This window comes from Echinops telfairi, unplaced genomic scaffold, assembly GCF_000313985.2.
Source record: "Echinops telfairi isolate 266 unplaced genomic scaffold, ASM31398v2 ScPeMD7_7468;HRSCAF=8506_0, whole genome shotgun sequence".
NCBI lineage: Eukaryota > Metazoa > Chordata > Mammalia > Afrosoricida > Tenrecidae > Echinops > Echinops telfairi.
The window spans coordinates 69,077,982-69,093,243 of NW_022111369.1; the positions used below are offsets into that span (position 1 = coordinate 69,077,982).

At 35.9% G+C, this 15,262-nt stretch overlaps 1 protein-coding gene across 2 annotated transcripts in view; it reads left to right on the forward strand.

Annotated features, from left to right (window-relative positions):
* The window catches only part of UBA6 (ubiquitin like modifier activating enzyme 6), a 77,027-nt gene that overhangs the window by 42,471 nt on the left and 19,294 nt on the right, over positions 1–15,262 (forward strand). For both annotated transcript variants that reach the window (XM_045284088.1, XM_045284089.1), the window contains exons 19-25: positions 1,768–1,949; positions 6,308–6,413; positions 8,003–8,092; positions 8,207–8,287; positions 11,751–11,879; positions 14,376–14,427; positions 14,515–14,578. In XM_045284088.1, coding sequence (XP_045140023.1) covers positions 1,768–1,949; positions 6,308–6,413; positions 8,003–8,092; positions 8,207–8,287; positions 11,751–11,879; positions 14,376–14,427; positions 14,515–14,578 — 704 coding nt within the window. The remainder of the gene's footprint in view (positions 1–1,767; positions 1,950–6,307; positions 6,414–8,002; positions 8,093–8,206; positions 8,288–11,750; positions 11,880–14,375; positions 14,428–14,514; positions 14,579–15,262) is intronic.

The window sequence follows — 15,262 nt, forward strand, 5'->3', positions numbered from 1 at the left end:
TGTTAGTAAACAAAGCTTAGTAATGTAACTAAAAACAGGTGGCATAAAATGTTATCATAAATGCCTTACCTAAATAAAAAGCAGGGTCTCTTATGAGCTAAAATACAAGACACTAACTATATGCTTAAATTGGTACATTTTCCTTGCAAAGAAACTATAAAGGTCTGCCCTTATTTTACTGAACCCCTTAGCACAGTTTCAGATTTATACACTGAGAAGTAAAACATGCTAAACTAACAATATGAAAGAAAAATAGAATTAAGATGAAATTCAAACAGAGTGATCCATAGATCCAATACTCATACATGAACTCTCATAACACCTTGTAAAAAAGAAATGACTTGGGTGCCACTTTTGACCCTCCTGCAGTTATAAAAGGGGGGAGGAAAATCACTAACATCAGCTGGCCAAGGCTGATCTCTATGGGACTGAGATCAGACATGGCTTTTCCTTGCAACCTGCGTACCATTTCTGATACTACTTTACCCACAAAACTCTTATTTTCAACTGGTTTTGATACTTTCATTGACATGTACACACAACTCACAGTTATGATTATGTATTTATTGAGGAAATTAGCAGGTTACAAAAGCTCAAGATAAAATTATTTGGATAGAAGAGTCAACTATGTCTGCAGGCAGGTCTCTCTCTGGTCTTTGAAAGCCTCTGAGCCACACAACTGATTGGCCTGTGCCCCCGCTTGTATAGTGTTGCAGCACTGTTTTTACAGGGCTGCCAGTAAATGCGCAGAGGCATGCTGTTCTACTTAAGTCTCATCCTGGAGCACTCCCGCTCCACACACCCACCTCTTATTTAAAAGCACTTAATTCTACTTAATCCTTGGGCTTGAAAGTCCACAACTCTAGTTCCTGACTCTGCTACTGCTCTACTGTCAAACCTGGATCAACAATATCCAATGCACAGGGATCTTGGGATCCAAATGACTCACTTCACTTCTGGCTTTACTCTCTTGCTATAGTGAAAATCACCATTCTTAATTCTGGAGATAGCTCACTTTATACTCAGCAGGATTATGATCACAATTATCCCTGTTAACAGAAACATCCAATTGAATCCTATCCTTTTGTCCAGCTCCATCAGGAGAAGGCTTTTGGTGGGAGTTACAGAGACTCCAGGGTTATTAAATAAGTCATTTCACTACATACGTGAAACATTTCAGATGATTTAATAATGATCTAGAAAAGAATGCATTGTATTTAGTGTACCTTTTTTTAAAAACAAAATTGAAATGTAATGTTTGAAAGTAGTTCTATTTAAAATAGTAATAAAGATTTAATACTCAAAATAGTAAACTTCTATATTTGTAAGCCATATACTATCTAGATTTCTAGTATTTTATTATCTGTGTTCTTGTTTTATTCTATGCATTTCTATATTTCAAACACTGATTTGGAAAAAAAATTTATTTTTAACTGAATATTTCATACAAGGGAGCTTCAAAAAGTTTGTGGGAAAATTTCATTATCTTTTGATTTCATTTTTCTGTGAACTTTTTCGAGTTGCCTGTGCTTTTAGAATTCTAAAGCACCTCGATAAAATATAGGTTGTTTTGATTTTTATTCATGTAAAAGACTCTGACTAAAGTACATTATTAACTTATAATTTCCACACACAAGCAATTAAAATGGTATCATTACTTTTATTGAATACTCCCATTATGATAAAAGTGTGTAATCTCAGAGGTTTTTTCTTTTTGTTTTGTTACATTCATTCTGTTTCTTAGAGAATTTTTTTGTTGTTGTTTAGAAACCTAAAAGCTATACTGCTGCTGGTGCAACCTTGAAAATAAATCCTCAATTAAAGATAGATGCACATCTGAATAAAGTATGTCCAGCCACTGAGACCATTTACAATGATGAGTTCTATACTAAACAAGATATAATTATTACAGCATTAGATAATGTGGAAGCCAGAAGATATATAGACAGGTATGTTCTTGAAATTATAGTTCATGGAAAATTATATTTGTTTTCATTTCTATATCTCTTACCTACTTATTACAGTTACTGGCATTTCTTGCTATATTTTATGTACCTATTGTACTCTTCAGGCATAAAAATACTTTCGATAATTTCTAAAATCTGTAGCATAGCTAAAGTTAATGGAGTTCTACTTGTCTACCACTCCAGCTTAAAATATACCAGTTTCTCCTCAGCTCCTATTTCAGTTTCAGTTCTTAGAAGTTGGTACATGACATCATACACTTTTCTATCTCAAATTTACATGTTAGTACTTATATTTCTCTTGCTCTTAAACCCCTGGCTCCACATCTACTGACCTCTACGCCTCCTTTTCCCTCCCCAGTACCTAAGGTCCAAATCTAAAAATGTCTGTCTTCCAACTTCAGCTCTCACATCTACATGAAATATTCTTGTGATAATCTTTCAGAGCGCTCTACTTTTCCTTTTATATGCTTATCTTTACTGATTTCATACTTTAATGTTTGTGATTTCACTTGACCCTACATTCAGGGCTTATTTCTTTTCCCACTATTATATGCTCAGTGACCAATACATGATGCTAAATGAAAAGTGAATAACTATAATATGTCGTATTAACATAATCATTCTTAGGTCTTTGACTCTTACCATGTTAGAACATATATATATTAGAGGAAAGTTTATCAATTGAAAAGTGTGGAATCAAATATAGAAAAGGAGAGAAGAGAAAGTGAATAAAGAAATTTAAGTACAGAAATGTGAGGGTAGGTCAAAAAGTGTTACTTTTAAGGCTCCAATTCATACATCCACAAGCTTATTCCTAAGATAACATTTTTTAACACATCTGTAATCAGTGGATACCCACATATTCTCTTGATAAGCTTAGTTTCATTAGGATGCCTTCCCAAAAAAGGTCCAGTCAGAGCAGTAATTTCCAAAAGAATCTGCTGAGCCACTTAAAGACAGCTCAGAAAGTTAGGGAAACTTTGTGGGAATTCCAAAGGAGTAACCTTGATAGATTCCCACAAAGTGGCAAGGAGTCATGAAAACTTCAGGGCTTATCAGAAAGACTTTTTGTTGTTGTTGTTGTTGTTGTTTAATTCTAAAATGGCGTTTTTGAGAAAAAGGCCAGGGCTATTGGACTAAATAATTTTTTCCCCATCATAGCATAGTGCCTGCTCATTCTATAATGGTAGCAAGCTTCTGTCCTTCAGGGATTTCATTGGGAAGCCTTACCTCATCCTTCCCACATCCCTGATCTTGACCTTTTCGAGTTCCTTCTGTTCCCAGCACTCAACATGATTTGAGCCCTTCAAGGATGCTGTTACTTACAGCTCTTCTGTTCAATGTCTTTGTCATTCCCACCTAACCATGCAGACAAAGTGTAGGGTGCAAACTCGGATTGGTCAGTTTTCCCATTCTTATAGGTATAAGAGAACCATTTCAGAAGCAGGAACAGACATGCCTATGAATGCAAAGAAAGAAGAGCTACCAGTGGAACACTTGCAAGATTCCTACCTGAAGTGCAGGAGCATTGGCGGCATCAGGGGCTGTGACATGTAGACCATAAGTTAGAGCAGAAGGACCATAATAAGAGTGAGCAGAGAAACCATACCGCTGAGACCCTGAAGCAGTGAGACAGTAGTAGGCAAGGTTCCTTGCTCAGTGGAAAAGAGGCCACAGGATAGCATGACTAAGAGAAACTCTAGACTTTTCTCTTGGCTGTGGTCCAAAGACTGTATCCTTAATGTTTTCTGACCCTGGCTTGTAATAACCTGTTAACTTCCCTAATAAAGCCCATACGTAATTGTATTTTCAGTGCTCTGTGGCACATTGCAATGGATTATCAAATGTAGCAGAGAAGTGGGGTACCGTGGGTGTCTGAATAGGGTAAAAGAAGAATGGAGGGTGGAGGCAATCAGCCTTGGGCTGGTGGAGAATTGTATCTCCTTTTCCCGAGTGAGTAGCTCTGGGGGTGTAGTGGTTATGCATGGGGCTGCTAATCACGGGATCAGCCATTTGAAACTAGCCAGCTCCACAGGAGAAAGACAAAGCTTTCTTCTGTAAAGAGTTAGTTTGGGAAACCAATGGGAAAATTCTACCCCGTCCTACACGGTTGCTAAGGACTCAGAATTGACTTGATGGGAGTGAGTTTGTGATTTTTTCTCTCTTACGTAGCCTAAGGATGGCAGATGTGGCCCCAAGCTATTTTGAACCAAAGAACACAATTTTTTCCAGGATAGGATAGAGAGTTGAGAGAACTGCCTTCAGAATTACGTAGGCCTAAATGGAAGGTATGATAAAAAATAGTAACCAACTCAATGGTTTAATCCTATAAAGAGTTATTTTGTCCACAATCCATTTTAGAACATTTTCTTCTTGCACTCATTAGCCTTCTGTCTCCCCCCCCCTCCCCCTCACCATAATCTTAAGAAACTATGGATCCGGTTATTGTCTTTCTAGATTTACTTACGGTGGATTTCATATACAAAAAAATCAATAACATAACAGAAAAACATCAAAAATAAAACAGGCAATAAAAATTTTAAAAATTAGAACACATTTAAAATGAATCAAGGGGGAGAACAAATGATAAAGCCCCCATGGCAGAAGCACACCAGCCTATGTAATCACGAGGTGTCGAAGGGATCAGGTATAAGTCATCATCAGAACAAAAAAATCTTACTATAGTGAATGATGGGGGGGAGTGTGGAGTGGAGACCCAAAGCCCATTAGTAGGCCACTGGAGATCCCCTTGCAGAGGGGTCTCAGGGAGAAGACGAGCCAGTCAGGGTGCGATGTAACAACAATGAAAAATACAATTTTCCTCTAGTTTCTAAATACTTCCTCCTCGCTCCCACTATCATGACACGAATTCTACCTTGCAAGTCTGGCTAGACCAGAAGATGTACACTGGTACAGATAGGAACTGGAAATACAGGGAATCCAGGGCAGATGAGCCCTACAAGACCAGTGGTGTGTGTGGCGCGATACAAGAAGGGTAGAGGGAGAGTGGGTTGGAAAGAGGGAAGCGATTACTAGGAACTATATGTGACCTCCTCCCTGTGGGACGGACAACCGAAAAGTGGGTGAAGGGAGACGTCGGACAGGGCAAGATATGACAAAATAACAATTTATAAATTATCAAGGGCTCATGAGGGAGGGGAGAGCGGGGAGGGAGGGGGAAAATGAGGACCTAATGCCGGAGGCTTAAGTGAAGAGCAAATGTTTTGAGAATGATGAGGGCAATGAATGTACAAATGCACTTTACACAATTGATTTGTGATAAGAGTTGTATGAGCCCCTAATAAAATGATTTTTAAAAAAAGATGTTAAATTTTAGCCTAACTACTGCATTTATTCTTTTTACAATCCACTGTATCTGATAGCATGGATGTTCACATCCCTGATACTGCAAATGGATTTTTGGCTTTTACTGCCATCCTTAGCCTACAAACTAGATGCTCAGAATTTCCCCATCCCTCTAATTTTGGATTTAATTATGTACTATCCTTTGATCGCACAGGCTGGTTCGCTTCTGCCTGTGGACATAACTGACACCTCACTTAGTTTGTCTTAAGACAGCCCTTTAAAACCCCAGATGCTAATTCTAATAAGCTATGTGTCATTTAATTTTTTTCACACTTTGCTATAGCACTCTTATCTTCAGTTAACTTTTTCCTGAGAGCATGTATGAAATAAGACCACAGAACTAATTAGATGAGAGCTGGAATTAAGTGCAAGCTCAAATTCCATTCATATATCTATAGTTTATATAGGTCTTTGGTTCACTTTAAAAACATCTTTATCATTTTATTGGGGAACATTATAAATTGTCCCATGTGGCATGTGGTAATTCTTTGGTAGTAGTAATTTTTTTTAGCTTTAAAATTTGATATATTTGTTTAATGAAGATTTCCATGGTTTTATATCAGTACTTTTTAACTTCTGTTCATATTATATTGAATAAAAGCATTTATATTATTTAAGAGAAAGCTTTAAGATTGTAGTTGGCTAGAAGAATTTTAGAAAATAAAGAGCAAATAAAAAGCAAGAAATGAGAGCAGAACATAATTAAGAGTTAAGCTGTAAGAAAAAAATTGTAGCAGTTTCTGGTGGGGGAGGTAGTGACAGTAATGAGAAAACATTTTAGTATATTGGACAACAAAATTTATACTTGGTATAGGGTGGAAGGTGATGAATGTGCTGTTTGATACTAATTTATCTGTTTCTTGAAGTATTGCTATCAAGAAATTTCTGTGAAATAATCAGTTCAAATCGGTAAATTCTGTTTCCCTTTGTTACATTGTTCATGTTTGTTTGTTCTTATTTACCTTTTTAACTAGCCGTTGTTTAGCAAATCTACGACCTCTCTTAGACTCTGGAACAATGGGCACTAAGGGACACACTGAAGTTGTTGTTCCTCATTTGACTGAATCCTATAATAGTCATGTGAGTAATGTTTAAAATGTTTCTTCTTTCAAGCTCAGATTTATTTTGATTTTCAACAGTCAACAAATTTGACTTATTTAACTTTTCTTCCTTTCTGGTGTTCCAGTGAAATCCATGCACATGAGAACAGTATATCTGTAAAAATGCAACAAATAATTATTTCCTTTAACTCAATAAAAGTTGGTTTTTGGTGGTTCTAGAGTAATTGCTTCTGTTGTTGGTTAGTCTTCAAAGCTGCTTGATTTAGTTTCCATCAGCTTTTCCGTTTGAAGATTGCCTGATAAGAACAATTAGACTGTTAGTGGACAATAAAAGTATCCCCCCTAAAATCCAGTTTATTATGTTAGATAATAGCCAGCATATGGAAAATGGAGTCTCGTCAAAAATTCAAATCTAATGTTTATTTAGATTTCCATCCCTACACTGGTGAACCATCTAAAATTTTACTGAAAAATAAGTTTTCTGTGTTCTCATGTAGCGAGGGTATCTATCTATATATCTTAGATAATAAATGGAGCATTAAAAAAAGAGAGCACCACCTGTAAGGGTGCTCTCTCTCACTCTCATGCGCGCTCTCTCAGTGTAACTAATCAATTAGTATCATATTCTACCAAAGGAAAAGAAAATTAATTTCTTCATTTAATGGATAGGTAGTAGTCTAACCAAAATGTTTTATAAAACATTTTCCCACTTACTCTTAGAAGCTGATGGTGTCTATTGAAAATACTCTAAATTGACAAACTGATTTTGAAGGCCATTAAATAAAGAAGAAAATTTTAAATGAGGTGTTATATTAAAAGACTTCCAAAGTAGGGAGTATTATAAAATCTCAATGGCTTTTTGAGTCTTCCGTATTTTCCATAAACCTTTCTTGCATATTTTACTTCATTTTTTACCTTCTGGCTTGTCTCTTGTTTTTTTCACTGTTTAGTGCTATTTAATGGGAAAAATAAACTAAAATATACATCTTAGTGAAAAAGGGACACAATGGGTCATTTAAGATTGGATTAACCAGTAAGTGCAAGCAAAAGTTAACCTATAATTGAAGATAGGTTTCCTCGGTAGTTATTTCTGTTATATGCAGCAGAATAGACATCTGTCAGTCATTTAATACATCTTGAAAGAAACTGTAGCAAACATGGAGGGTATGTATATATATTTGCTTCAAAAAATTTTTCCCCATGGAGGAATTCGTATTATATTTGAGGGATTCTTGGAATTCCTTTCAAACTAGAGAAAGCTGTAAATTTTAAATGTGCCCTTGATAGTTGGGAAAAGAGTAAAAAGAATTTTATTTATTATCATCTCCCATAATGGATGTCAAAGGACTGCCCAGATAGTGAAGTAGTCAGCCTTATTGTGACATTACTACTAAACAGTTTTAGGTGTTTATAGGATTGTTTTTTGTTTTGTTTTGTTTTTGCTTTCTTATTGGCAAGGAAAAGAAGATAAAAGAATCAGTGTTCAGATTTTATTTTTAATTACCTTAAAATCCTCAAAAATAAACCCAAAAATTAAAAAGGAAAATATAGCCATAATAAATTTCCATTGTTTCTCTTAACTGTTGCTTGTCTTATTTCATTAAATAGCGGGATCCTCCAGAGGAGGAAATACCATTTTGTACTCTGAAGTCTTTTCCAGCTGCTATTGAACACACTATCCAGTGGGCAAGAGATAAGGTAAAAGTTTATTTTTGAGGAATATATTTTCTTTGAGATAGGCAAGAAGATATTTCAAACTTTTAACCGGGCTATTTATAACTTTCCCTGTCTTTGCCCACCTCTCTCTTATAGTTTGAGAGTTCCTTTTCCCACAAGCCTTCGTTGTTCAACAAGTTTTGGCAAAGCTATCATTCTGCAGAAGAAGTCTTACAGGTAAACCAATACATTTTAATATAAACTCAACATTTGATATCAATGTAATCCCATTTTCAAGTTGCATCGTTATTAGCTGCTATTAATTCCCAACTCATGTGCTACAGAAGTGCTCTATAGTAATCACTTCCAAAAGTGTTTACTCTCTTGATATAATGGGTGGGATTCACACTGCCAACATTCAGATTAGCAACTGATTTCAAACCACTTGTACCACGCAAGTTCTATTTTCTGTTGCTTGCGAATCATTTTTACTGCCAAAATGGGGAAAGCATTATTGTATATAATCAGTAAAGTGATACCTCAGGCTGCTGTGGTCTCAATAACACCAGAGTTCATTAGCCTAATCTTGTATTTAGTTCTCTTCTGTTATCTTCTAGTTTGATGCATAGTGCCTGGGATCTTAAAATCTTTTAAGTGGCTTGCAAGGGACCATGTAAAATAATTGATCTCTGTCTTGATTAGTTTTTTCCCAAATAGAGCAATACCACTCCCTGGAGGGCCAACTGGAATGATCCAGTAGTACTACAAAAGCAGATACCTTCATTTTATCATTTATTATGAGCCATAGTTTATGAGGATTTTTGTGGTTTGTGTTTGTTTGTTTCTGAAAAGGGTGCTAAATAAGTGTGCGAACCTATGATCTAGAACAACAGCAAGGAGAATCCAGAATAAGATGATAATATGAAATGTGTGACTAATTGCCTCCTTTTAAAACTTAACTCCTTGGCCATTAGACCCAAAAGACCTGGATGGTGCCCAGCTACCATTAATGAGTGTCTTGTTAAAAGATTAGAAGAGTAATTTGATTACTCCTGAACAGAAGGGAAATGTAAAACAAAATTTCAAGTTATAGACTTTAGGCTTTTCTGAAGCCATTCCCTTGAATAATCTTTAAAACTGGGATCAAAGCAACTATTGGTCTCTTCTATCCAGAGCAAACTGTGAAGAAAATCAAAGACTTATGGAAACAGTCCATTGAACTAATGGGCTGTGCAATCAGTCATCAGCTTCTCTGATCATAAGATCAACAGAACTAGATGGATCCTGGATACCAGTACCAACCACTCTGAAATGGGTCACTTTAGAAGGTCCAGGATAGACTGCGGGGGGAGAGGTAGTGTGATTGACCATAACGCAAAAATAAAAATTTCTGAAACGTCAAACTTACTGACCAGGTGGAGACTAGTAAAACTGCTGAGATCATGCCCCTCAGTCATCCTTTATGCATAAAACTGAACTCACTCCCACAGTACTGTTTTCAGCTAAACAATAGATCTGTAAGAGGAATATTATTGAATATGTTTGTCAATAACGTGGTGACACACGTAACTCCCCCCCCACCTGAAGAAATACAAAGAAATGAAACTATATGAAAACCTATATGAATGAAAAAGAAAAAAAAATGGAGCTCAATATCATCAGCCAAAACAAAGCTAAAGGTTGAGTTAGCATACAATTTTGAGTATACCAAGCCCAAACCCCCTGCCATCGAGTTGATTATGACTCAAGAGTTTCTGAGACTTCAGTCTTTACAAAGGCAAATAGCCTCAGCCTACTCCAGAGGAGCAGCTGGTGGCTGTGATGCCAACCTTGATATAAGCATTCAAATGCTTACCCACCAGGACCCTATTAACCTGAGTGTTTCCCACCTGACTTATGGGAGAACCTCAAGGATAGGTTGAACACTAATGACTAAAAACAAGTTGTATGATGACTTGAAGAACATCAAGGAATTGTGAAGTCAGAGGACAGCTTGAGAACACAAAGTGTTAAAAATGTTGAAAGACTTGAAGTTAGAAAGTCAAAGTGGAAGAGCATGCTTACTATTTCTCAAGCAGACAGAATTGAAAATTCAGGCCTCAAGTAAGTTTAAGTAATGAAGGATTATGTAGACACATCTGTTTGGGAGGACATACCTCTAGAATGCTCCATAGAAGTGAGAAGGATGAGACTGTATCTCATATTTTAGGTTATCTGGAGAGGCTAGTCCCTAGAAAAGGATATCATGCTTGGTAAAGGAGAAAGTCGGTGATAAAAGCAAAACCTTTGATTAGATGAATAATGAACAGTGACTATAACAACGGTCTCAAATGCAATGGTGGCACAGGACCAGGCATTTTCTTTCTGTTGTACATAGGGTCGCTGTGAGTGAAACTTGACAGAGCCTTACAATAACAATAAGCAAAATATTGAAGGCTGCATGAAGCCTCAAAAGAAGATGCAAAGAATACACAGTCACTGTGCCAAAAAAGAAAATTGTTAGATGATCAAAAAGAGGCATAAGATCCCGAACCAGTAGTATTAAAAGAAGTCCACATGGAATTGAAAGCCTTCATTTAAAACAAGACTCAAGGAATTGGTGGATTACCATTTTAAATGTTTCAACAAGCATGCAGCACTGGAAGCACTCTCTAGTCAAAATAAAGTAATTTGGAAGACAGCCACCTACGGGAAGAGATCCATTATTTAACCCTATTCCAAAGAAAAGTAACCCACTGCAATGCAGAAGTTATTGAATAATGTCATTAATACCACATTCTAGCAAAATTTTGCTTACAATAATTCATAAAATGTTTGTAGCAGTGCAACAGGAATTTAAGCATAATTCAAAAGTGGACATAAAATGAAGGATATCACTGCCGAGATCAGATGAAACTTGGCAGAAACCAGAGAATATAAGAAAGATACTTTATTGATTACACAAAGGCATTTTACTTTGTGGATCATAACATGCTATGGAAAACGTTACAAAGTGGAAATTCCAGAACATTTAATTGTGCTCATGTGAAACTTATACATGGATCAGGAGGCAATTGTTTGCACATAGCAAAGGGATACTGGCTTGAAATCCGCAAAGGTGTACATTAGGGTTGTCACCTTTTACTATACTTAATCTGTATACTGAGTAAATCTGAGAATCTACTTTATTAAAAAGAATATGGTGGGATTTGAGGAAGGCTCGTTAACCGGAAACACGCAGGGGACACACCATCTTGTTTACTGAAATCAAGGAGATTGAAGCACTTACTAATGATCATCAAAAACTTTTGCCTTCAGTGTAAAAAACTTTGGATTAGTTCCTGGAAAAGTAAATCATGCTTGTTAAAATGGAGGGCTAGAGAAAAGAAGGAAGACTGAATAAGATGAATTGAAAAGATGCTGTAGTGGGCTCAGACATCATTGTAAGGGTGGTAGTGTAAGACGAGTCGTCGTGTGTAGCATCTATGAGTTGAGATGGCACCTAAAAAGAACATGGAAGACAATATATAATTTGTGAGACACAAAATTTAAGAATTTCCTTGTGTTATCTCATCCATTCACTTCTCGAAAAAGAAAGGGTGAAGATAGGGAAAGAAAGAATGGATTGAAAGTAGATTTTTTAATCATGATACAAATTTGGGCTAATACAATATGTATATGTGTTTAACTGAAATTACATTCTCTTTGTCATCCTTTCTAGAAGATACAAACTGGACACAATTTAGAAGGCTGTTTTCAAGTTGTTAAGTTACTTAGCAAGAGACCTAGAAATTGGTCCCAATGTGTAGAATTAGCAAGATTAAAGTTTGAAAAATATTTCAACCATAAGGTAAGTATGCATTAAGGTCTCATCTGACCGTGACACATTTAGCTATTTGAATAATTTCACTGACTTGAAATGCCCTATAGCTCAGGTTTTCAGAAATTAATTAAATGGGAGCAAGTTTGGTAGACATCAGGGTTTTTTTTAATTGCTTGAATTTGATTGATTAAAGATAATTCATTAAAATAATTGCTCGGATAAAGAATACAATTAAACATGTTGGTTTGTCAGTTATGTCAACATTGGCCTTCAAATACTATTTTTAGCAAAAATGACATGTTTTATGTAGAAGAATCTAAGACCAAAATTCTCATAACTGGACCAATAGATATCATTGGAGTTCTCATGAATTTGTCTTACTTACGTCCATGAACAATCAATGTTCATGGAAGAGATCACATGACATACTGATTAGGTAATTCTACTGAAGAGCAAGAAATTAACTTTGAGGATTAAGGTGTGCCTGCCCCAAGCCATGGTCTTTTCCATAGTCTCATATGCATGTGAAAGCTAGACATCGAATAAGGTATACCAAGGAAAAATCAGTACATTTGAATTTTGCTAGAGCAGAATATTCAAAATGCCTGCTACAAGGACAAACAAGTCTGCCTTGGAAAAAGTGTGGCTAGAATGTTCTTTTGAGCAAAGATGGCAAGACTTCGTCTTACATACTTTGAACATACTGTTAGTACAGTCCCTGGAGAAGGACATCATGCTTGGTAAAGTGAAGCATAGCGAAAAAGATTAATACTTCGGCTGTATCAGTGGGCTCAAGCATAGGAACATTTGGGAAGATGGCACAGAACCATGCAGTATTTTGTTCTATTGTATATAAGTTTGCTATGCACTGGAACCAACTTCATGGCACCTAAATAACATCATTGACTTTTTTAATATGCAAAAGTTCAACCATATATATAAGACACTTGTGTTTTCATTTCTGTGTTTATTCTCTGAGAAATTATAAAGGGAAAGGGCAGGATATATGCTATCGTAATATAAAGGCAGTTTATCTTAATATATGTATATTTATGGGGTTTTGTTTTTTACTTCTTGACTTTTAAAAATTTGTACTTGCTGGCTCTTCCTGATCTCCCATTTGTTTCCAAACCCAATAAAGTATGATCTTTTTCCATTCCTGTTTATATTGTGCAAACAATAAGCACTCAAAAAGGGGCAAAGTGGGAATATCTCACGATTAATCATAAACTGGTATAAGTAACAGCATAAAACTTGAAATGGATACAGTTCATTCTTCCACATCTCCATTATCATTGCTAGCCTATCAGGTGGACTTTTTCTCTGATCCTAATCTCTCAGAGTAAGGTCAAACCTTAAAAGTTACAGAACACCATCTTTCAGATTGACTGTTCAGCTCATCTCAAAATTAGCCATGGTAAGCTAAGTCAACACACACTTTCAACCACCAAGCCCTTGCCTATCCTCCATGGTTTGTTCTTTCTCCAGAGCAGCTCATGGAGTATTTGTATTTATTTTAACCACAAAGAATAAAAATTTAGAGAGAAATCGAGCAGGGCCATCAACGGTTCTAGAAGGAGGTTTTCATTGTCTGCAGGGCCAAGACATCCTCTTGAGAACATGTGCTCTTGCCAATCTGAAGCCCTTTGACTTCCCATGTTCAAAGCTTTTTATCAGCTTCATTACATAGTAAGGATTGATTATATGAATGAATATGTATTAAGTCATATCCATCTACTTTTCTGAGGTTAATTGCCAGGCATCCTGGTCTGTGTGGCCACCACACTTTAAATGTTTCTTGGTTGTAGATGACAAAGACACCTAAATTGCTGGAGACTTCGAAGTATTAACCTGTCAGAAAATAAAAGTAAATGCCAAATAGTAGGACTCTGTCTCACACCTTTCCTATCAATGACATTCTTATTTCAAGATCTATCTTCTGTAGATGCTTTTTTAAATACTTAAATTTTTGTTAATATGAACAGGTTCAACCACAGATAGAAAATACTTTGTATTCCTTCTGTTTTCACTTTCTCTTTCAAGGGTTAGCTCTGGAAACTATGTAAAGTATGACACCTTTGTATTTGAATGGGATAAATATTTAGCCATAAAGAGATAATGAAGTTCTGATGCACATTATGACATGGGTAAAACTTGCAAACATGTAAAAGCATTAAGAAAAATTTGAGGTTACTCCAAGTATTGGGTCAGCAACAGAACATATGCATGGACTAATACAACAGTAGTGGGAAGTATACGAAGGGCTCAAGTAGAAAATGTTTTGGAAAGGATGATGGCAGTGTGTACAAATATGCTTAATAGAATTGATTAATGGAATGTTCTAAGAGCCCCCAGTAAAATGAAAAAGAGTGGTTGAAAACTTTACTGTGTATCTTAATCCATTTTAACCATTGACTCTTACGTATATATTGACTATAAAAGGTTAAATTTAAGTTATTTTGAAAATGTTTACTGAAGGTAATTTTAATAGGAGATTTAATTTGAATTCATTATATTCTTTAGGCTCTTCAACTTCTTCACTGTTTCCCTCTGGATACACGATTAAAAGATGGCAGTAAGTATAACCAAATATTGAGAAGTAATTTTAATGTAGTTCATGTATTACTAGATTATATTGAAAATGTTTTTATCTTTTTGTTAGGTTTGTTTTGGCAATCACCAAAGAGGCCTCCCTCACCAATAAAATTTGAATTAAATGAACCTTTGTAAGTATATTCCAGTTTTATTTATAGGAATCATTTATTGCACTTGAAAAAAAAACAGTGAAATCCTCAGGAACGGCAGTTATGAAGGGGGAAAAAAGAGATGGCTAAACCTCATAGAAAGTCTCAAATTGGTGGTTTTCAAAGGAGCTAGTCTTCGAATAAACATATGCATATAGTGTTTATATTGGGTATGCATTAGATTCACACTTAATTGTACACCCAAAAAAACCCAAATTCAATGCCATCATGTCGATATCCAACTTATAGCAACCTTATAGGAAAGGGTTGAATTGCCCTGTGGGTTTCAGAGACTATAACTCATTAAGGGAAGATAGAATAGCTGGTGGTTTTGAACTGACATTGCAGTTAACAGCCTAACGTGTCACCAAAGCACCTACTTATATATATAGATTTAATGAATCAACTTAGCTTGCCATTCAAAAGATAGCTTCTCTCATCTGGTATTATTGGTGGCACAGTGGTTACATATTGGGCTGTGGACCTGAAAATCAACAATTGGAAACCACCAGCTACCCTGCAGGAGAAAAACAAGGTTTTCTACTTCCATAAAGAGTAATGGCCATGAAAACCCACAGGGTGCATTTCTACTCTGTCCCATAGGATCCTTATGAGTCAGAATTGACTCAACGGCAGTGAAAGATTGTTTTGGTTTTAGTTTGGTAC